Here is a 23,421-nt window from a genome sequence, read left to right on the forward strand (position 1 = left end):
AACGTTTTTTAGGGTCATGTAGCCCCTTTGGTAGCGATACCTCTGTGTCGTGCTGGGGGCTCTGGACGCCGAGAGACAGGTTGTGCCATATTTGGGGCAAGTGGGCAGAATGGTTCATCTTGTGATAGACACATGCCACACCTCACAGGAGCTCATAATCAGGAGGGGGGCTACCATTGGCTACCAAGCACATCCTACTGCGAGGGCATTTTCTGAAAATAAATAGGGCACCCCTGGCACCCAGAGCTCAGATCTTGCCTGGACTGGAAGAAGGACTGCATTGTGGAACCGTCAAAGAGAGGCTGCAGCAGCATGGGTGATACCTCCTGAGCCTGGTGGCTAGCCAATGTGAGGGGCTGTGCTTGCTGTGTCCTGCTCGAGAAGAAGTCATCTCCAGAACCCAGCTGAAGCTAGAGACCCCAAGGATCTGGCTGAATTCCTGTTTGCAGCACAGGGCCACATCAGCTGAGAAAGCAAGCTGGTAGCCCAAATTTTCACACCGCCACCAACCGCCGCTGTGCAGCACCACAGGCCAGGACCCGATGCTCACATTGCACCTACGTCTGCTGGACCTGGGAGAGTCGTTGGAATGCAGGTTGGTCGCACAGAAGATGAGTTATCACTCAGGGAAGGATTCGACTGGGACTGACAAACGGGGCGCCTGATAGGCCACTAGGGACTGGACTTGTCCCAGGAGAACTTTGAGTCAACCTTGAGGCAGGAACACCTCACCCCTTTCATGGACCGAGGAGCAGCCCCAGGAAGACCCCCCATCAGCTGCATCGCATCTGCAGCATCCTTGAGTATCCTCAGCTTCCTGTATCGCTTGCATCAGGACCTCTTCCATGGGAACCTACAGCAAAGCATAAGGGTGTCTGGAACTGAAGACTTCTTCACTTGCAGAGGTGACTGTCTGAGGATCTTGCTGACCCCCCTCATTGGCTCCCCGTTGGAGTTTGTCGCTGAAGTAACTCTAACTGACTGCAATACAACTAACCAAAGATTCTTCTCAGAACGTTCCTAAGTGTCAAATTCATTGAATTTGCTGTTGAGTAGAAAGTGCATATTTACTTTACCTATAAAATCTATATCTCCTGAACCCTCCACTGGATTTCTGTCTTGGTTTCTAAAAATACATTAAAACACACTATGGGCCAGATGTAGCAAAGGGTTTGCGCCTCGCAAATGGCGAAAAACGCCATTTGCGAGGCGCAAAAGCCTCTCTGCTATGCAGAAATGCATTTTGCGAGTCGGATCCGACTCGCAAAATGCATTTCCGACTCGCAAATAGGAAGGGGTGTTCCCTTCCTATTTGCGACTCGCAATGCTATTCAATTTAATTTGCGACTGCGAAAGCGGTCGCAAATGAAATCGCAGTTACTGAAAATACCGAAACTAAAGGTTTCGGGGTTTTTTCTAAGTGCAGCTCATTTTCCTTTAAGGACAACGGGCTGCAGATAGAAAAATAAAACACTGCTTTATTAAAAAGCAGTCACGGACATGGTGGTGTGCTGTCTCCAGCAGGCCACCATCCCTGTGAGTGCCCAGACTCGCAATGGGGTCGCAAACTGCGACCCACCTCATTAATATTAATGAGGTGGGTCTTTGCGACCCCATTGCGACTCGCAGACGGTGTCAGGGACACCGTACTGCATAGCACATTGCAAGTCGCAGTTTGCTATTTTGCTACATCTGGCCCTATATCCTTCTAAACTGATGTTGAATTTTTTGAGTGGTGTTTCAATTTCTTCTTCACGTGTTTCGGTGCTGGTTTAAAGGCTTTACACGTGTTCCTTTGTGTGAGTGTTGCTGCTCAGAGCCGCAGCTACCCAGGGTTGAGCTGGTCCTAAAGGGGTTGGTAAGTGTATTACACGGTGCGGTCACAGAACTACACCATATAATGCATCCCATTTCATAACACTCACCCTAGGGTAATGGTACTTACTACTTATAGTAAATATCGCACCTCATTCCAACAGACTTGTAATGAGGGCCTCACTCTCCAAAATCTCTGCAGTGCTCTGTACTAAGCCACCTCGATCGAGCCTCGTACACCACCACCGTGGGGGAAAGAACCCCGGGGCATACTTACAAGCGACTGCGCTGCTGGTGCATCACTCTCAGGGCTGGACTGGCCGTAGCAGGAATCGGGTGTTCCCCCCAGGGGCTGGAAGAGTGGGGGCCGGTTTGCAGCTGTGGGGGCCGGTTTTGTTACTGGGGGCTGGTTTTGCAGTGATGCTGCAATATCGGCCTCCAGTAACAAAAGTAGCAGTGGTTCACACTTGCCCCGTACACCCCCTTTCCGGGGGGGGAGGTGTTCCAACAAAGTTGACAGTTCTTCTTTGGGTTCCCAGTCCAGCGCTGGTGACGTTCAGTGACGCACCCGCAGTGCAGGCTGCAGGCCCGTATCTACAAGGCCACACAGAGCCGCTCTGCGTGGCTTTTCATGGCCTTGTAGTTAAGGAGGAAGGCAACGTGCACGTTGCTGAGTTGCCTTACCCTGCACCGGGGGTCCTTCCACTCAGGGGGTGTTCCCATGCAACATCCATGGATTTTGATGTGTTCCCCGATTTACAAGGTTTCCTGAACCTGGGGATGCGTCAGAAGCCTGCGCCTCCCAGGGGGGATGCAAAGAGGAGAAATAACTTTATTTCTCTTGTTTTTCTTTATGTGTGCTCCATTGATTGTTTTTGTGCAGGAATCTGCCCTTTCCTGCACAAAAATAATAATTCCTACAATACAGACACCCTATCACCATGGTGCAAGGGTGCTCATGTTGGCACACAGCAGCCCATTGTGCGCCAGTGCATGGGAGAGGACAGGAAAGCGCTGTAGGGCAATGCAGCAAGAAGCCTTGCGGTGCTGTCCTGCTCCAAAGTCTTGTAAATGAGCCCGTCAAAGTCTCCCTATCCCATCAACAATGAGATGACATCTTTACTCGGACAAATCACTTTTCCATCATGCACAAGCACAAAAATCCCTCTACAAAATTCTCTATATGTGGCACTGCACCCCCGCCTGAGTGATGATAGACTGCAGCCTGCCACCTGCTGGAAATGGTGTCAGGAAATAGGTACAATTGTTCCATGTTACTGGCAGTATATCCTATTTTGAAAGAGGGGACATAGGCACTGACTGAGCATCCACTATTCAAAGGATCCTATTAGCAGAAACCCACCCATTGCACTCTGCAAAGGGAAACGTGTAATGATTAGCTGCGAATCAAACAGCACTGGGACTGTGGGGTACCACACCAGCCACCATCCTCAGAACGATGGCCCCGGAGCCTTTGGTACTTGGGACTGCTGTCAACTAAAAGGAGAGTCGCCCAGAGTCAAAAGACAGCGGGGTCCACTTGAAGCACTCAACCGATGTGATCAGAGAAGTGCATTGCTCAGCTAGACCTCGGGCTCTGGGTCTACACGACAGAGAGAACCTGCAGCATCATCAAAGGGGAGAATGATGTGAGGCCCGGAGTCCAACCATGATCCGAAGAGACTAGTTCTAGGCAGTGGCCGCCCCTGGTGGGTGGGGATTGCCTTTCCGGCAGGTGGTAGAAGGGAAGGGCTTTCAAGACAGGCATACCTGTCTCATGTACTTTAATAAAAACACCCAATAAAATAGTCACATGTACACAGATTCCTAAAAATAATTTGTAAATTGCATCAAATAATGATTTGTGACTTCTTTTTAAGGCTCTACTAAAATGGATTTGGTACATGTGAGAGCAATTCGCACACAGACTTCTACAAAAAGTATTATATTTTGAGAACCAACCTCCGTATTAATAGGTTAGTTCACAAAACAATGATTCACAGAGGGTTGCAATTCAACCTACAACATTAATATGCATGAGACAGGTCACGAATTTAGAGCCCCTACAGTTAGATTCACGAGCAGGGTGGCCTACTGGTGTCTGCCGACCTCCATGTCTGTGATTGCTTTTAAATAAATGGGGTGTGCTCAAAAAAAGAAAATGAATAATTTTACAAATATTTTTTTAGGCAGAGGCAGTGGTCCCATGGACCACTGCCAACTTCTAAAAATGTTTTTGTCAACATTCACAAAGTAGGAGGGGACTCTTAGGGGTGTCGTCTGGCTTTCAAAAGGTTATCAACAATTTGGATTGTGGTGGTAAAATGTTTTATATTTTTGGATCAGTTGCAATATTTGGAAGGGACGCCATTTACACGCCCCTTCCATATACCGACTCTGTATGTTATCTGAAACCCAAATTCTGATTCTGTATGATATACAGAATGGTAATTCTGGTTTTGTACATTTTAAAAAGGCAATGTTGCAGTTGCAAAGGCTCAAATTTGACTTTTATGAGTGTAAAATTGCTTTGAACATCCAAAGATAAGTCTGAAAGTAAAACCTTTGCAGGAGCAGAGCGGCAAATCCATCCCCCTGCGAAGGACCTCGGCACCTACGAAGTCCATGTTCGTCCCTCTGAGAGTTTGGTGCCTAAATCAGTGTCTTCAGCGGGGGTCAGTGATGATGTGTCTGACTTGGAGGGACCCTTGGTGGCCACAACCGGTGACCGCGCCCCTCAAGAAGAGCTTGAATGCCATTTCTTAGACTCCATAACATCTTTGGCAAGGATGACCTTAGTGTGTTGCTCATTATCATCTTTTCTATTTTTCTAAATTGGTTTGGGAGTTTTATTGTTTTATGTCCCTTAGTATAAAATTGTTGGTACTGCTTGAAATGAAAACGCACTCTTTGGAGATTGTCTGCTGGTTGTGTAAGTAACAGGGCCTGAGCAGAGATCCTCCCAGATCCATGTGTGGATTTGTGAAGTTGGTGGGGATGCCCCCTCCAAGAGCAGATCCATGTGTGGATCTGTGAAGCTGGCAGGGATGCCCCCTCCAAGAGCAGATCCATGTGTGGATCTGTGAAGCTGGCAGGGATGCCCCCTCCAAGAGGAGATCCATGTGTGGATCTGTGAAGCTGGCAGGGATGCCCCCTCCAAGAGGAGATCCATGTGTGGATCTGTGAAGCTGGGAGGGATGCCCCCTCCAAGAGGAGATCCATGTGTGGATCTGTGAAGCTGGCAGGGATGCCCCCTCCAAGAGGAGATCCATGTGTGGATCCGTGAAGCTGGGGGCATATGGGAGGGATGCCCCCTCCAAGAGGAGATCCATGTGTGGATATGTGAAGCTGGCAGGGATGCCCCCCCTGGCAGGGATGCCCCCTCCAAGAGCAGATCCATGTGTGGATCTGTGAAGCTGGGAGGGATGCCCCCTCCAAGAGCAGATCCATGTGTGGATCTGTGAAGCTGGCAGGGATGCCCCCTCCAAGAGGAGATCCATGTGTGGATCTGTGAAGCTGGCAGGGATGCCCCCTCCAAGAGGAGATCCATGTGTGGATCTGTGAAGCTGGGAGGGATGCCCCCTCCAAGAGGAGATCCATGTGTGGATCTGTGAAGCTGGCAGGGATGCCCCCTCCAAGAGGAGATCCATGTGTGGATCCGTGAAGCTGGGGGCATATGGGAGGGATGCCCCCTCCAAGAGGAGATCCTTGTGTGGATATGTGAAGCTGGCAGGGATGCCCCCTCCAAGAGGAGATCCATGTGTGGATCCGTGAAGCTGGGGGCATATGGGAGGGATGCCCCCTCCAAGAGCAGATCCATGTGTGGATATGTGAAGCTGGCAGGGATGCCCCCTCCAAGAGGAGATCCATGTGTGGATATGTGAAGCTGGCAGGGATGCCCCCCCTGGCAGGGATGCCCCCTCCAAGAGCAGATCCATGTGTGGATCTGTGAAGCTGGGAGGGATGCCCCCTCCAAGAGCAGATCCATGTGTGGATCTGTGAAGCTGGCAGGGATGCCCCCTCCAAGAGGAGATCCATGTGTGGATCTGTGAAGCTGGCAGGGATGCCCCCTCCAAGAGGAGATCCATGTGTGGATCTGTGAAGCTGGGAGGGATGCCCCCTCCAAGAGGAGATCCATGTGTGGATCTGTGAAGCTGGCAGGGATGCCCCCTCCAAGAGGAGATCCATGTGTGGATCCGTGAAGCTGGGGGCATATGGGAGGGATGCCCCCTCCAAGAGGAGATCCATGTGTGGATATGTGAAGCTGGCAGGGATGCCCCCTCCAAGAGGAGATCCATGTGTGGATCCGTGAAGCTGGGGGCATATGGGAGGGATGCCCCCTCCAAGAGCAGATCCATGTGTGGATATGTGAAGCTGGCAGGGATGCCCCCTCCAAGAGGAGATCCATGTGTGGATCTGTAAAGCTGGGAGGGATGCCCTCTCCAAGAGGAGATCCATGTGTGGATTTGTGAAGTTGGCAGAGATGCCCTCTCCAAGAGGAGATCCATGTGTGGATCTGTGAAGCTGGCAGGGATGCCCCCCCTGGCAGGGATGCCCCCTCCAAGAGGAGATCCATGTGTGGATTTGTGAAGTTGGCAGGGATGCCCTCTCCAAGAGGAGATCCATGTGTGGATCTGTGAAGCTGGCAGGGATGCCCTCTCCAAGAGCAGATCCATGTGTGGATCTGTGAAGTTGGCAGGGATGCCCTCTCCAAGAGGAGATCCATGTGTGGATCTGTGAAGCTGGCAGGGATGCCCTCTCCAAGAGCAGATCCATGTGTGGATCTGTGAAGCTGGGAGGGTTGCCCCCTCCAAGAGCAGATCCATGTGTGGATTTGTGAAGCTGGGAGGGATGCCCCCTCCAAGAGGAGATCCATGTGTGGATTTGTGAAGCTGGGAGGGATGCCCCCTCCAAGAGGAGAGGCCCCATTCCTGAGAAGGGTGTTTTGGAATTGATATTAAGGTAGAACACCGGAGAGGCGGGAAGGTGACGGTGGCTCTGAGACTGCAACCGACAGTGAGAAGAGACTGAATATTGTGAGGGAGTGACAAAGGAGTGCCCGGTGGGTGCTTGCCGCTGCGAGACAGAAGAGGAGGTTAAAGGAGGAGAGCGAGAGAAGGCGAGGTGAGCGTTCAGTGCGTGGCACTGACTGCAGGGCACACAGGAAGCGAGAGAGGACAAAGGAGCTAAGGCAGGGGATGAAGGATGAACGGGGGATGTAGGAGGTCACTCACAGGAGCAACTAAATGATGAAAAATGTCGGCACACTGACAGAAAATCCGAAACCATGACAAGAGCACAAGCACTGGGAAGAGGCCGGAGCGCCTCCTGCAGGCGGGCTGCGGCATCAGCAGGCCTCAAGGCGCACGGAAGCTGTGATGACTTACTTGTACCAGCAGTGGGCAGCAGACACCACCCACTGGTCGTTGATGAGGGAGCCCCCGCAGAAGTGGTAGCCATAGTTCAGGGACACTTGCCACGGCTGAGAGTGGACAGGACACTCGTAGCCTCCGACGATCTTCTCTTCAGCCCATGGGGCAGCAGCTGGGGAGAGAAACGGACCTCAGTGAGATGTCTGATCCCTGCTTGTGAGTGAGCTCCGGAGGCGGGGGTAGTGCCTGTGGGGGTGTGGTGCCCACACAGCGTCTGACCTCTGGGAGTGGGGGGGTCACTGGAGCCTGTCAGTGGCAGTGGCTGCGCCTCTCAGTGTGTGGGGGTCACACACCCCTCAGTGCACTCCAAGTGGTGGTAGGACCTTCTTCCTCGGAGCTCCATGAGGGCTCGTCAGACATACACCCGTGTGGACTCAATGTGTGCACGTTAGAAGCGTCCCCTCCCATCACACCACATCCCATCAGACATGTCCCACTCAGAACTACATGTGGGCTCGTCAGACATGTCCCACTCAGAACATGCCACTACATGTGGGCTCGTCAGACATGTCCCACTCAGAACTACATGTGGGCTCATCAGACATATACCCGTGTGGACTCAATGTGTGCACATTAGAAGCGTCCCCTCCCATCACACCACATCCCATCAGACATGTCCCACTCAGAACTACATGTGGGCTCGTCAGACATGTCCCACTCAGAACTACATGTGGGCTCATCAGACATATACCCGTGTGAACTCAATGTGTGCACGTTAGATGCGTCCCCTCCCATCACATCACATCAGACATGTCCCACTCAGAACTACGTGTGGGCTCGTCAGACATGTCCCACTCAGAACTACATATGGGCTCGTCAGACATGTCCCACTCACAACTACGTGTGGGCTCGTCAGACATGTCCCACTCAGAACATGTCACTACATGTGTGCTCGTCAGACATGTCCCACTCAGAACATGTCACTACATGTGGGCTCGTCAGACATTTCCCACTCAGAACAACATGTGGACTTGTCAGACATGTCCCACTCAGAACAACATGTTTGCTCATCAGACATGTCCCACTCAGAACTCTATGTGGGCTCATCAGACATGTTCCACTCAAAACTACACGTGGGCTCGTCAGACATGTCCCTGTGCGAACTCAATGTGGGTACATTAGATGCTTCCCTTCTCATCACATGTACGACAGTCAGACATGTCCCACTCAGAGATCCATGTGGCTAGTCAGAAATGTCCCCCTGCCTGTTACACATGTGGGCCACACATGTCCTGTCAAGTCTTGGGTCGCTCTCCAGTGCAATCCATGGGTGGCATGTTCAGCCGTGGGGTTATTTGTACACACAACCAGGGCCTTCTTTCCAACCCCACCCCTGCTCTGCCCTGCTGCCCTCTGTGGCTGTCTCGGGCTGACTCCAGGCTGTGCGCTACCCCCAGCAGGATACAGGGCTGGATAAGACGGGGCTCCCACAGGGGAGTGTTGCTGCTTCCTGGAAGCCTGATAAGCCGTGAAAAGTGCTTTGTGAAGTGTGTGTGTGTCCTCACAGCTGTGCCCCAGAGGGAGGAACTACAAACGCTGCATTGTAAAGCATCTTCAGCTCGTCTGGCACCTCACTTAGTGTGTGTGCTTGTATGTGTGTATGTGTGCATGTGTGTTTGTGTGTGTATATATGTGTGCTTGTATGTTTTTGTGAGTGTGTACTCACAGCTGTGCCCCAGAGGGAGGAACTACAAACACTGCATTGTGAAGCCTCTTCAGCTCAGACTGTCACCCCACTTCCTCCATGTGTGTGTGTGTGTGTGTCTATGTTTGTGTGTGTGCATGTGTGTGGGTGTTTTGTTTGTGTGTGTGTTCGTGTGCTTCTATGTTTGTGTGAGAGTGTGTGTCTGCAAGTGTGCATGTTTGTTGTGTGTGTGCATGTGTGTTATGTGTGTGTTGTGTGTTGTTTGTGTGCATGTGTGTGTGATGTGTGAGTGTGTTGTGTGTGCTGTGTGTGTGTTGTATGTGTTGTGTGTGTTTATATATGTGTGTTGTGTTGTGTGTGTTGTGTGTTGTGTGTATGTGTATCTGTGTGTTGTGTGTGTGTTTGTTTTCAGGGACTATATGCATTGTGTAAACCAAGTCCTCTGATGTAGTAATGAATGCACATTGCAGATGTGCCTTTTTCCAATAAAAGAGGACAGTGTCCCCCCCAAATGGTGATGTTCACAGAAGCTGGGAGAGGTTGAGGCCACAGGACCCCAGAGGCTGTGGACTTCCCTAGAGCAGAAGACATGACTAGGAGGACACGGACAAGGCTCAGCTGTCTGAGGACAACTTGAGGGCAGATGTCCCACAGGACCCACAAACATCTGCAGCCGCCCGGACACTGCCGGCCATGAGGCCCAAAGCTACAGGGTCCCCGGTGCGTGATGGTCAGCAACATTCAGAAAGCCCTGAGTATGGACCAGTGCCCCACACTGGCCACAAACCTCCTTCCAGTGTCACCTCCTTCCTGCGGCACTGAGTTCCTGGGCCTGGACCTACTGCTGATCAGGAGCTCGTCACACGTTGACTGATACATTTCTTTTTCATTCACTGGAGCCCCGAAGTCTCAATCATTACTATTTAGGGGATTCATTCATTTGCTGCTCTTCCCCTGGACAAGTACCACTGACTGTGACTAGTCCACGGTGGAGCGGCCTGGGCCCCACGAGTGATGTCCCTGGGCCCTCAATGTGGTGAGAACTGGGCCCCACGAGTGATGTCCCTGGGCCCTCAATGTGGTGAGGACTGGGCCCCACGAGTGATGTCCCTGGGCCCTCAATGTGGTGAGGACTGGGCCCCACGAGTGATGTCCCTGGGCCCTCAATGTGGTGAGGACTGGGCCCCACGAGTGATGTCCCTGGGCCCTCAATGTGGTGAGGACTGGGCCCCACGAGTGATGTCCCTGGGCCCTCAATGTGGTGAGGACTGGGCCCCACGAGTGATGTCCCTGGGCCCTCAATGTGGTGAGGACTGGGCCCCACGAGTGATGTCCCTGGGCCCTCAATGTGGTGAGGACTGGGCCCCACGAGTGATGTCCCTGGGCCCTCAATGTGGAGTGGCCTGGGCCCCATGAGTGATGTCCCTGGGCCCCCAAGTGGTGAGAACTGGGCCCCACGAGTGATGTCCCTGGGCCCTCAATGTGGTGAGGACTGGGCCCCACAAGTGATGTCCCTGGGCCCTCAATGTGGTGAGAACTGGGCCCCATGAGTGATGTCCCTGGGCCCTCAATGTGGTGAGAACTGGGCCCCACGAGTGATGTCCCTGGGCCCTCAATGTGGTGAGGACTGGGCCCCACGAGTGATGTCCCTGGGCCCTCAATGTGGTGAGGACTGGGCCCCATGAGTGATGTCCCTGGGCCCCCAAGTGGTGAGAACTGGGCCCCACGAGTGATGTCCCTGGGCCCCCAATGTGGTGAGAACTGGATCTCAAGAGTGATGTCCCTTGGCCCTCAATGTGGTGAGGACTGGGTCTCACGAGTGATGTCCCTGGGCCCCCAATGTGGAGTGGCCTGGGCCCCATGAGTGATGTCCCTGGGCCATCAATCTGGTGAGGACTGGGCCCCACGAGTGATGTCCCTGGGCCCTCAATGTGGAGAAGACTGAGCCCCATGAGTGATGTCCCTGGGCCCTCAATGTGGAGTGGCCTGGGCCCCACGAGTGATGTCCCTGGGCCCTCAATGTGGTGAGGACTGGGCCCCACGAGTGATGTCCCTGGGCCCTCAATGTTGTGAGGACTGGGTCTCAAGAGTGATGTCCCTGGGCCCTCAATGGGGTGAGAACTGGGTCTCACGAGTGATGTACCTGGGCCCTCAATGTGGTGAGGAATGGGCCCCATGAGTGATGTTCCTGGGCCCTCAATGTGGTGAGGACTGGGCCCCATGAGTGATGTCCCTGGGCCCTCAATGTGGTGAGGACTGGTCCCCATGAGTGATGTCCCTGGGCCCTCAATGTGATGAGGACTAGGCCCCACGAGTGATGTCTCTGGGCCCTCAATGTGGTGAGGACTGGGTCCCATGAGTGATGTCCCTGGGCCCTCAAGTGGTGAGAACTGGGTCCCATGAGTGATGTCCCTGCGCCCTCAAGTGGTGAGAACTGGGTCTCACGAGTGATGTCCTTGGGCCCTCAATGGGGTGAGAACTGGGTCTCACGAGTGATGTCCCTGGGCCCTCAATGTGGTGAGAACTGGGCCCCATGAGTGATGTCCCTGGGCCCTCAAGTGGTGAGGACTGGGTCTCACGAGTGATGTCCCTGGGCCCTCAAGTGGTGAGAACTGGGTCTCACGAGTGATGTCCCTGGGCCCTCAATGTGATGAGGACTGGGCCCCACGAGTGATGTCCCTGGGCCCTCAATGTGGAGAGGACTGGGCCCCACGAGTGATGTCCCTGGGCCCTCAATGTGGAGTGGCCTGGGCCCCATGAGTGATGTCCCTGGGCCCTCAATGTGGTGAGGACTGGGCCCCATGAGTGATGTCCCTGGGCCCTCAAGTGGTGAGAACGTGGTCTCACGAGTGATGTCCCTGGGCCCTCAATGTGGTGAGAACTGGATCTCAAGAGTGATGTCCCTGGGCCCTCAATGTGGTGAGGACTGGGTCTCACGAGTGATGTCCCTGGGCCCTCAATGTGGTGAGGACTGGGCCCCATGAGTGATGTCCCTGGGCCCTCAAGTGGTGAGAACTGGGCCCCATGAGTGATTTCCCTGGGCCCTCAAGTGGTGAGAACTGGGTCTCAAGAGTGATGTCCCTGGGCCCTCAAGTGGTGAGAACTGGGTCTCACGAGAGATGTCCCTGGGCCCTCAATGTGGTGAGAACTGGGTCTCACGAGTGATGTCCCTGGGCCCTCAAGTGGTGAGGACTGGGCCCCAAGAGTGATGTCCCTGGGCCCTCAATGTGGTGAGGACTGGGCCCCATGAGTGATGTCCCTGGGCCCTCAAGTGGTGAGGACTGGGTCTCACGAGTGATGTTCCTGGGCCCTCAATGTGGTGAGGACTGGGTCTCACGAGTGATGTCCCTGGGCCCTCAATGTTATGAAGACTGGGCCCCATGAGTGATGTCCCTGGGCCCTCAAGTGGTGAGAACTGGGTCTCGCGAGTGATGTCCCTGGGCCCTCAAGTGCTGAGAACTGGGTCTCACGAGAGATGTCCCTGGGCCCTCAAGTGGTGAGGACTGGGCCCCACGAGTGATGTCCCTGGGCCCTCAATGTGGTGAGAACTGGATCTCAAGAGTGATGTCCCTGGGCCCTCAATGTGGTGAGAACTGGGTCTCACGAGTGATGTCCCTGGGCCCTCAAGTGGTGAGGACTGGGTCTCACGAGTGATGTCCCTGGGCCCTCAATGTGGTGAGGACTGGGTCTCACGAGTGATGTCCCTGGGCCCTCAATGTGGTGAAGACTGGGCCCCATGAGTGATGTCCCTGGGCCCTCAAGTGGTGAGAACTGGGTCTCGCGAGTGATGTCCCTGGGCCCTCAAGTGCTGAGAACTGGGTCTCACAAGAGATGTCCCTGGGCACTCAAGTGGTGAGGACTGGGCCCCACGAGTGATGTCCCTGGGCCCTCAATGTGGTGAGAACTGGATCTCAAGAGTGATGTCCCTGGGCCCTCAATGTGGTGAGGACTGGGCCCCACGAGTGATGTCCCTGGGCCCTTAATGTGGTGAGAACTGGATCTCAAGAGTGATGTCCCTGGGCCCTCAATGTGGTGAGAACTGGGCCACATGAGTGATGTCCCTGGGCCCTCAATGTGGAGTGGCCTGGACCCCATGAGTGATGTCCCTGGGCCCTCAAGTGGTGAGGACTGGGCCCCATCAGTGATGTCCCTTGGCCCGCAAGTGGTGAGGACTGGGCCCCATGAGTGATGATCCTGGGCCCTCAATGTGGAGTGGCCTGGGCCCCATGAGTGATGTCCCTGGGCCCTCAATGTGGAGTGGCCTGGGCCCCATGAGTGATGTCCCTGGGCCCTCAAGTGGTGAGAACTGGGTCTCAAGAGAGATGTCCCTGGGCCCTCAAGTGGTGAGAACTGGGTCCCAAGAGTGATGTCCCTGGGCCCTCAAGTGGTGAGAACTGGGCCCCATGAGTGATGATCCTGGGCCCTCAATGTGGAGTGGCCTGGGCCCCATGAGTGACGTCCCTGGGCCCTCAAGTGGTGAGGACTGGGCCCCATGAGTGATGATCCTGGGCCCTCAATGTGGAGTGGCCTGGGCCCCATGAGTGATGTCCCTGGGCCCTCAATGTGGAGTGGCCTGGGCCCCATGAGTGATGTCCCTGGGCCCTCAATGTGCTGAGAACTGGGTCTCACGAGTGATTTCCCTGGGCCCTCAATGTGGTGAGGACTGGGTCCCATGAGTGATGTCCCTGGGCCCTCAATGTGGAGTGGCCTGGGCCCCATGAGTGATGTCCCTGGGCCCTCAATGTGGTGAGGACTGGGCCCCATGAGTGATGTCCCTGGGCCCTCAAGTGGTGAGAACTGGGTCTCACGAGTGATGTCCTTGGGCCCTCAATGTGGTGAGGACTGGGTCCCATGAGTGATGTCCCTGGGCCCCCAATGTGGAGTGGCCTGGGCCCCATGAGTGATGTCCCTGGGCCCTCAATATTGAGTGGCCTGGGCCCCATGAGTGATGTCCCTGGGCCCTCAATGTGGTGAGGACTGGCCTCACTAGTGATGTCCCTGGGCCCTCTATGTGGTGAGGACTGGGCCCCATGAGTGATGTCCCTGGGCCCTCAATGTGGTGAGAACTGGGTCCCATGAGTGATGTCCCTGGGCCCTCAAGTGGTGAGAACTGGGCCCCATGAGTGATGGCCCTGGACCCTGAAGTGGTGAGAACTGGGTCTCAAGAGTGATGTCCCTGGACCCTCAAGTGGTGAGAACTAGGCCACATGAGTGATGTCCCTGGGCCCTCAATGTGGAGTGGCCTGGGCCCCATGAGTGATGTCCCTGGGCCCTCAATGTGGAGTGGCCTGGGCCCCATGAGTGATGACCCTGGGCCCTCAATGTGGTGAGGACTGGGCCCCATGAGTGATGTCCCTGGGCCCTCAATATGGAGTGGCCTGGGCCTCATGAGTGATGTCCCTGGGCCCTCAATGTTGAGTGGCCTAGGCCCCATGAGTGACGTCCCTGGGCCCTCAATCTGGTGAGGACTCGGCCCCATGAGTGATGTCCCTGGGCCCTCAATGTGGTGAGAACTGGGTCTCACGAGTGATGTCCCTGGGCCCTCAATGTGGTGAGGACTGGGCCCCATGAGTGATGTCCCTGGGCCCTCAATGTGGTTAGGACTGAGTCTCACGAGTGATGTCCCTGGGCCCTCAAGTGGTGAGAACTGAGTCTCACGAGTGATGTCCCTGGGCCCTCAATGTGGTGAGGACTGGGCCCCAAGAGTGATGTCCCTGGGCCCTCAATTGGGTGAGAACTGGGTCCCACGAGTGATGTCCCTGGGCCCTCAATGTGGTGAGAACTGGGTCTCACGAGTGATGTCCCTGGGCCCTCAAGTGGTGAGGACTGGGTCTCAAGAGTGATGTCCCTGGGCCCTCAAGTGGTGAGAACTGGGTCCCACGAGTGATGTCCCTGGGCCCTCAAGTGGTGAGAGCTGGGTCTCACGAGTGATGTCCCTGGGCCCTCAATGTGGTGAGGACTGGGCCCCATGAGTGATGTTCCTGGGCCATCAATGTGCTGAGGACTGGGCCCCATGAGTGATGTCCCTGGGCCCCCAATGTGGTGAGGACTGGGCCCCATGAGTGATGTCCCTGGGCCCTCAAGTGGTGAGAACTGGGTTTCACAAATGATGTCCCTGGGCCCTCAAGGCCCTCAAGTGGTGAGAACTGGGTCTCACGAGTGATGTCCCTGGGCCCTCAATGTGGTGAGGACTGGGTCTCACGAGTGATGTCCCTGGGCCTTCAATGTGGTGAGGACTGGGTCTCACGAGTGATGTCCCTGGCCCCCCAAGTGGTGAGAGCTGGGTCTCACGAGTGATGTCCCTGGGCCCTCAACGTGGTGAGGACTGGGCCCCATGAGTGATGTCCCTGGGCCCTCAAGTGGTGAGAACTGGGTCTCACGAGTGATGTCCCCGGGCCCTCAATGTGGTGAGAACTGGGTCTCACGAGTGATGTCCCTGGGCCCTCAAGTGGTGAGGAATGGGTCTCACGAGTGATGTCTCTGGGCCCTCAATGTGGTGAAGACTGGGCCCCATGAGTGATGTCCCTGGGCCCTCAATGTGGAGTGGCCTGGGCCCCATGAGTGATGTCCCTGGGCCCTCAATGTTGAGTGGCCTGGGCCCCATGAGTGATGTCCCTGGGCCCTCAATGTGGTGAGGACTGGGTCTCACGAGTGATGTCCCTGGGCCCTCAATGTGGTGAGAACTGGGTATCACGAGTGATGTCCCTGGGCCCTCAAGTGGTGAGGACTGGGTCTCACGAGTGATGTCCCTGGGCCCTCAATGTGGTGAGGACTGGGTCTCACGAGTGATGTCCCTGGGCCCTCAATGTGGTGAGAACTGGGTCTCAAGAGTGATGTCCCTGGTCCCTCAAAGTGGTGAGGACTGGGCCCCATGAGCGATGTCCCTGGGCCCTCAATGTGGTGAGGACTGCGTCTCATAAGTGATGTCCCTGGGCCCTCAAGTGGTGAGAACTGGGTCTCACGAGTGATGTCCCTGGGCCCTCAATGTGGTGAGAACTGGGTCTCACGAGTGATGTCCCTGGACCCTCAAGTGGTGAGGACTGGGCCCCATGAGTGATGTCTCTGGGCCCTCAATGTGGCGAAGACTGAGCCCCATGAGTGATGTCCCTGGGCCCTCAATGTGGTGAGAACTGGGTCTCACGAGTGATGTCCCTGGGCCCTAAATTTGGTGAGAACTGGGTCTCACGAGTGATGTCCCTGTGCCCTCAAGTGGTGAGGACTGGGTCTCACGAGTGATGTCCCTGGGTCCTCAATGTGGTGATGACTGGGTCTCACAAGTGATGTCCCTGGGCCCTCAATGTGGTGAGGACTGGGCCCCACGAGTGATGTCCCTGGGCCCTCAATGTGGGGAGAACTGGGTCTCAAGAGTGATGTCCCTGGGCCCTCAATGCGGTGAGGACTGGGCCCCACGAGTGATGTCCCTGGGCCCTCAATGTGGTGAGAACTGGGTCTCAAGAGTGATGTCCCTGGGCCCTCAATGTGGTGAGGACTGGGCCCCATGAGTGATGTCCCTGGGCCCTCAATGTGGTGAGGACTGGGTCTCATGAGTGATGTCCCTGGGCCCTCAAGTGGTGAGAACTGGGTCTCACGAGTGATGTCCCTGGGCCCTCAATGGGGTGAGAACTGGGTCTCACGAGTGATGTCCCTGGGCCCTCAAGTGGTGAAGCCTGGGCCCCATGAGTGATGTCCCTGGGCCCTAAATGTGGTGAGGACTGGGCCCCATGAGTGATGTCCCTGGGCCCTCAAGTGGTGAGAACTGAGTCTCACGAGTGATGTCCCTGGGCCCTCAAGTGGTGAGGACTGGGTCTCACGAGTGATGTCCCTGGGCCCTCAATGTGGTGAGGACTGGGTCTCACGAGTGATGTCCTTGGGCCCTCAACGTGGTGAGGACTGGGCCCCAAGAGTGATGTCCCTGGGCCCTCAATGTGGTGAGAACTGGGTCTCAAGAGTGATGTCCTTGGTCCATCAATGTGGTGAGGACTGGGTCTCATGAGTGATGTCCCTGGGCCCTCAAGTGGTGAGAACTAGGTCTCACGAGTGATGTCCCTGGGCCCTCAATGTGGTGAGAACTGCGTCTCACGAGTGATGTCCCTGGACCCTCAAGTGGTGAGGACTGGGCCCCATGAGTGATGTCTCTGGGCCCTCAATGTGGTGAGGACTGGGGCCCATGAGTGATGTCCCTGGGCCCTCAAGTGGTGAGAACTGGGTCTCACGAGTGATGTCCCTGGGCCCTCAAGTGTTGAGAACTGAGACTCACAAGTGATGTCCCTGGGCCCTCAATGTGGTGAGCACTGGGTCTCACGAGTGATGTCCCTGGGCCCTCAATGTGGTGAGAACTGGTTCTCACGAGTGATGTCCCTGTGCCCTCAATGTGGTGAGGACTGGGTCCCATGAGTGATGTCCCTGGGCCCTCAAGTGGTGAGAACTGGGTCTCACGAGTGATGTCCCTGGTCCCTCAATGTGGTGAGGACTGGGTATCATGAGTGATGATCCTGGGCCCTCAATGTGGAGTGGCCTGGGCCCCATGAGTGATGTCCCTGGGCCCTCAATGTGGTAAGGACTGGGCCCCATGAGCGATGTCCCTGGGACCACAATGTGGAGTGGCCTTGGCCCCATGAGTCATGTCCCTGGGCCCTCAATGTTGAGTGGCCTGGGCCCCATGAGTGATGTCCTTGGGCCCTCAATGTGGTGAGGACTGGGCCCCATGAGTGATGTCCCTTGGCCCTCAATGTGGAGTGGCCTGGGCCCCATGAGTGATGTCCCTGGGCCCTCAATGTGGAGTGGCCTGGGCCCCATGAGTGATGTCCCTGGGCCCTCAATGTGGTGAGGACTGGGCCCCATGAGTGAATTCCCTGGGCCCTGAAAGTGGAGTGGCCTGGGTCCCATGAGTGATGTCCCTGGGCCCTCAATGTGGTGAGGACTGGACCCCATGAGTGATGTCCCTGGGCCCTCAATGTGGTGAGAACTGGGTCTCACGAGTGATGTCCCTGGGCCCTCAATGTGGTGAGAACTGGGTCTCACGAGTGATGTCCCTGTGCCCTCAAGTGTTGAGGACTGGGTCTCACGAGTGATATCCCTGGGCCCTCAATGTGGTGAGGACCGGGCCCCATGAGTGTTGTCCCTGGGCCCTCAATGTGGAGTGGCCTGGGACCTATGAGTGATGTCCCTGGGCCCTCAATGTTGAGTGGCCTGGGCCCCATGAGTGATGTCCCTGGGCCCTCTATGTGGTGAGGACTGGGCCCCATGAGTGATGTCCCTGGGCCCTCAATGTGGTGAGAACTGGGTCTCACGAGTGATGTCCCTGGGCCCTCAAGTGGTGAGGACTGGGCCCCATGAGTGATGTCCCTGGGCCCTCAATGTGGTGAGGACTGGGCCCCATGAGTGATGTCCCTGGGCCCTCAATGTGGAGTGGCCTGGGCCACATGAGTGATGTCCCTGGGCCCTCAATGTGGTGAGGACTGTGCCCCATGAGTGATGTCCCTGGGCCCTCATTGTGGTGAGAACTGGGTCTCACGAGTGATGTCCCTGGGCCCTCAAGTGGTGAGAACTGGGTCTCACGAGTGATGTCCCTGGGCCCTCAAGTGGTGAGAACTGGGTCTCACCAGTGATGTCCCTGGGCCCTCAATGTGGTGAGGACTGGGCCCCATGAGTGATATCCCTGGGCCCTCAAGTGGTGAGAACTGGGTCTCACGAGTGAATTCCCTGGGCCCTCTGGGTCTCACGAGTGATGTCCCTGGGCCCTCAATGTGGTGAGAACTGGGTCTCACGAGTGATGTCCCTGGGCCCTCAATGTGGTGAGAACTGGGTCTCACGAGTGATGTCCCTAGGCCCTCAAGTGGTGAGGACTGGGTCTCACAAGTGATATCCCTGGGCCCTCAATGTGGTGAGGACTGGGCCCCATGAGTGATGTCCCTGGGCCCTCAATGTGGTGAGGACTGGGCCCCATGAGTGATGTCCCTGGGCCCTCAATGTGGAGTGGCCTGGGCCCCATGAGTGATGTCCCTGGGCCCTCAATGTGGTGAGGACTGGGCCCCATGAGTGATGTCCCTGGGCCCTCATTGTGGTGAGAACTGGGTCTCACGAGTGATGTCCCTGGGCCCTCAAGTGGTGAGAACTGGGTCTCACAAGTGATGTCCCTGGGCCCTCAATGTGGTGAGGACTGGGTCTCACAAGTGATGTCCCTGGGCCCTCAATGTGTTGAGAACTGGGTCTCAAGAGTGATGTCCCTGGGCCCTCAAGTGGGTAGGACTGGGCCCCATGAGTGATGTCCATGGGCCCTCAATGTGGTGTGGACTGGGCCCCATGAGTGATGTCCCTGGGCCCTCAATGTGGAGTGTCCTGGGCCCCATGAGTGATGTCCCTGGGCCCTCAATGTGGTGAGGACTGGGCCCCATGAGTGATGTCCCTGGGCCCTCAATGTGGTGAGGACTGGGTCTCACGAGTGATGTCCCTGGGCCCTCAATGTGGTGAGAACTGTGTCTCAAGAGTGATGTCCCTGGGCCCTCAATGTGGTGAGGACTGGGTCCCATGAGTGATGTCCCTGGGCCCTCAATGTGGTGAGGACTGGGCCCCATGAGTGATGTCCCTGGGCCCTCAATGTGGTGAGGACTGGGTCCCATGAGTGATGTCCCTGGGCCCTCAAGTGGTGAGAACTGGGTCTCACGAGTGATGTCCCTGGGCCCTCAATGTGTTGAGAACTGGGTCTCACGAGTGATGTCCCTGGGCCCTCAAGTGGTGAGGACTGGGTCTCACGAGTGATGTTCCTGGGCCCTCAATGTGGTGAGGACTGGGTCTCACGAGTGATGTCCTTGGGCCCTCAATATGGTGAAGACTGGGCCCCATGAGTGATGTCCCTGGGCCCTCAAGTGGTGAGAACTGGGTCTCGCGAGTGATGTCCCTGGGCCCTCAAGTGCTGAGAAGTGGGTCTCACGAGAGATGTCCCTGGGCCCTCAAGTGGTGAGGACTGGGCCCCATGAGTGATGTCCCTGGGCCCTCAATGTGGTGAGAAATGGATCTCAAGAGTGATGTCCCTGGGCCCTCAATGTGGTGAGAACTGGATCTCAAGAGTGATGTCCCTGGGCCCTCAATGTGGTGAGAACTGGGCCACATGAGTGATGTCCCTGGGCCCTCAATGTGGAGTGGCCTGGGCCCCATGAGTGATGTCCCTGGGCCCTCAAGTGGTGAGGACTGGGCCCCATCAGTGATGTCCCTGGGCCCTCAAGTGGTGAGGACTGGGCCCCATGAGTGATGTCCCTGGGCCCTCAATGTGGAGTGGCCTGGGCCCCATGAGTGATGTCCCTGGGCCCTCAATGTGGTGAGGACTGGGTCCCATGAGTGATGTCCCTGGGCCCTCAAGTGGTGAGAACTGGGTCTCACGAGTGATGTCCCTGGGCCCTCAAGTGGTGAGAACTGGGCCCCATGAGTGATGTCCCTGGGCCCTCAATGTGGTGAGAACTGGATCTCAAGAGTGATGTCCCTGGGCCCTCAATGTGGTGAGAACTGGGCCACATGAGTGATGTCCCTGGGCCCTCAATGTGGAGTGGCCTGGGCCCCATGAGTGATGTCCCTGGGCCCTCAAGTGGTGAGGACTGGGCCCCATCAGTGATGTCCCTGGGCCCTCAAGTGGTGAGGACTGGGCCCCATGAGTGATGTCCCTGGGCCCTCAATGTGGAGTGGCCTGGGCCCCATGAGTGATGTCCCTGGGCCCTCAATGTGGTGAGGACTGGGTCCCATGAGTGATGTCCCTGGGCCCTCAAGTGGTGAGAACTGGGTCTCACGAGTGATGTCCCTGGGCCCTCAAGTGGTGAGAACTGGGCCCCATGAGTGATGTCCCTGGGCCCTCAATGTGGAGTGGCCTGGGCCCCATGAGTGATGTCCCTGGGCCCTCAAGTGGTGAGGACTGGGCCCCATCAGTGATGTCCCTGGGCCCTCAAGTGGTGAGGACTGGGCCCCATGAGTGATGTCCCTGGGCCCTCAATGTGGAGTGGCCTGGGCCCCATGAGTGATGTCCCTGGGCCCTCAATGTGGTGAGGACTGGGTCCCATGAGTGATGTCCCTGGGCCCTCAAGTGGTGAGAACTGGGTCTCACGAGTGATGTCCCTGGGCCCTCAAGTGGTGAGAACTGGGCCCCATGAGTGATGTCCCTGGGCCCTCAATGTGGTGAGGACTGGGTCCCATGAGTGATGTCCCTGGGCCCTCAAGTGGTGAGAACTGGGTCTCACGAGTGATGTCCCTGGGCCCTCAATGTGTTGAGAACTGGGTCTCACGAGTGATGTCCCTGGGCCCTCAATGTGGTGAGGACTGGGCCCCATGAGTGATGTCCCTGTGCCCTCAATGTGGAGTGGCCTGGGCCCCATGAGTGATGTCCCTGGGCCCTCAATGTGGTGAGGACTGGGCCCCATGAGTGATGTCCCTGGGCCCTCAATGTGGTGAGGACTGGGTCTCACGAGTGATGTCCCTGGGCCCTCAATGTGGTGAGGACTGGGCCCCATGAGTGATGTCCCTGGGCCCTCAAGTGGTGAGGACTGGGTCTCACGAGTGATGTCCCTGGGCCCTCAATGTGGTGAGGACTGGGTTCCATGAGTGATGTCCCTGGGCCCTCAAGTGGTGAGGACTGGGTCCCATGAGTGATGTCCCTTGGCCCTCAAGTGGTGAGAACTGGGTCTCAAGAGTGATTTGGACTATATCACAAGGGTTGTGCAGACGGCACAACAGCCTTGCAAGGGGCTCGTAATTATGCCCCCAAGTCTGAAAGGGGAGGTGACCTATGTCCAAATGGCATCGTGAACTGAATCAAATGATTGGTGTGAACTGGGTTCCATGTGTGGTGTGATGTTGGTCTGAGGAGTAGTGTAAACCGGGTCCCTAGGGTGTTGTGACCTGAGTCTCATGGCTGGTGAGACCTGTGTCTCTTAGGCCCCGATTCACAAAGGTAAACTTAGACCAAAACTCTTAAATTTAGACCAAAAGTCCAAGTTTAGACATTAATTCGAACTTTACTACGAGTAAACGTAGACTTTTGGTCTAAACTTAGACTTTTGGTCCAAGTTTACCTTTTTGAATCGGGCCCCTGGATAGTAAAGTGGGTCCCATGGGTGGTGTGGGCTGGCTCTCAAGGGTGATCTGGAGTGAGGCCCATGGGTGGTGTGACCTGGGTTTCAAGGGTGGTGTGACCTGGGTCTCATGGATCGTGCAATTTAGCTCTCAAAGTTGGTGTGAACTGGGGGGTCTCAGAGTGCTGTTACCTGGGTCTCAAATTGGAGAGACCTGGCCAACATGGGTGGTGTGATCTGAGTCTAATAGGTGGTGTTTCCTGAGTTTCATGGGTGAAGTTACATGACTCTCAAGTGTGGTGTGGACTGAGCCCATATGGTGGTGTGATCTGTATCCAAAGGGTGAGGTGAACTGGGCCCCATGAGTTGTGTGACGTGGGTCTCAAGAGTAGTATGGACTGGGTCCCTAGAGTCGTGGCATGCTCGCAAGGGTGGTGTGGCGGGTCAGATATGTGCTGTGAACTGGGTCTCAAGGGTGGTGTGGACTGGGTGTCAAGGGTGGTGTGGAGTGGGTCTCAAGGTGGTGTGGGCTGGGTCTCAAGGGTGGTGTAGGCTGGGTCTCAAGGGTGGTGTGAACTGGGTCTCAAGGGTGGTGTGGGCTGGGTCTCAAGGGTGGTGTGGACTGGGTCTCAAGGGTGGTGTGGACTGGGTCTCAAGAGTGGTGTGGGCTGGGTCTCAAGGGTGGTGTGGGCTGGGTCTCAAGGGTGGTGTGAACTGGGTCCCTAGAGTCGTGGCATGCTCGCAAGGGTGGTGTGGCGGGTCAGATTTGTGCTGTGAACTGGGTCTCAAGGGTGGTGTGAACTGGGCCTCAAGGGTGGTGTGGGCTGGGTCTCAAGGGTGGTGTGAACTGGGCCTCAAGGGTGGTGTGGGCTGGGCCTCAAGGTGGTGTGGGCTGGGACCGATGGTTGGTGTGGTGACCTGGCTCTCAAAGCTTGTTGTAGACTGGAGGTCCCATGGGTGGTGTGATCTGGGTCTGAAGGGTGGTGTTGAGTGGGTCAATCTGCCCCTATGTAGGCTCCAAAAGTGGGCAGGGACGCCCCTCTGTTACATTATGTTATGTTATGTGGAATTGCAGAGTGCACTATCACAGGGGATGGGATTCTGGCACTGAGCATTTGTGAGTCTCGTCAAACCTAGCGCCTAGTGGATGTTTTTTCCATTTCCAAGTCCTGTCTGAACAAGGAGGGAGTGCTCAAAGGGTGCCCAGAAGACTACTGAGGAACAACAGCTGATGTCTGCCGAACAGACTCCCAGAAGTGAGGGGTATCACCTGGAGCCTGATCTGGTTGAAAAACTGCCTGTCTTGTCCTGGAAGTCTGAGGAGTCCAGCCTGAGTGGGGGAGGAGTGAACCGACCCTACAGGAGGAGCTGACTGTTGGTGTGGACAGACCGGATCACCCTGGTGCTGTGGTCCCTGCAGAAGAGGCTCGCGACCCATGTGACTAGGGAGCTGTGGCCTGACCCATGGCCAGGTGGG

General features: G+C 56.1%; 1 protein-coding gene across 1 annotated transcript in view; it reads right to left on the reverse strand.

Moving 5' to 3' along the window:
• Nucleotides 1-23,421, reverse strand: part of LOC138246698 (serine protease 1-like) — a 47,792-nt gene that overhangs the window by 22,692 nt on the left and 1,679 nt on the right. The window contains exon 2 of the mRNA XM_069201469.1: nt 7,203-7,359. Within this exon, the coding sequence (XP_069057570.1) occupies nt 7,203-7,359 (157 nt within the window). The remainder of the gene's footprint in view (nt 1-7,202; nt 7,360-23,421) is intronic.

The sequence above is a fragment of the Pleurodeles waltl genome, chromosome 7 (assembly GCF_031143425.1).
Source record: "Pleurodeles waltl isolate 20211129_DDA chromosome 7, aPleWal1.hap1.20221129, whole genome shotgun sequence".
Classification (NCBI taxonomy): Eukaryota; Metazoa; Chordata; class Amphibia; order Caudata; family Salamandridae; genus Pleurodeles; species Pleurodeles waltl.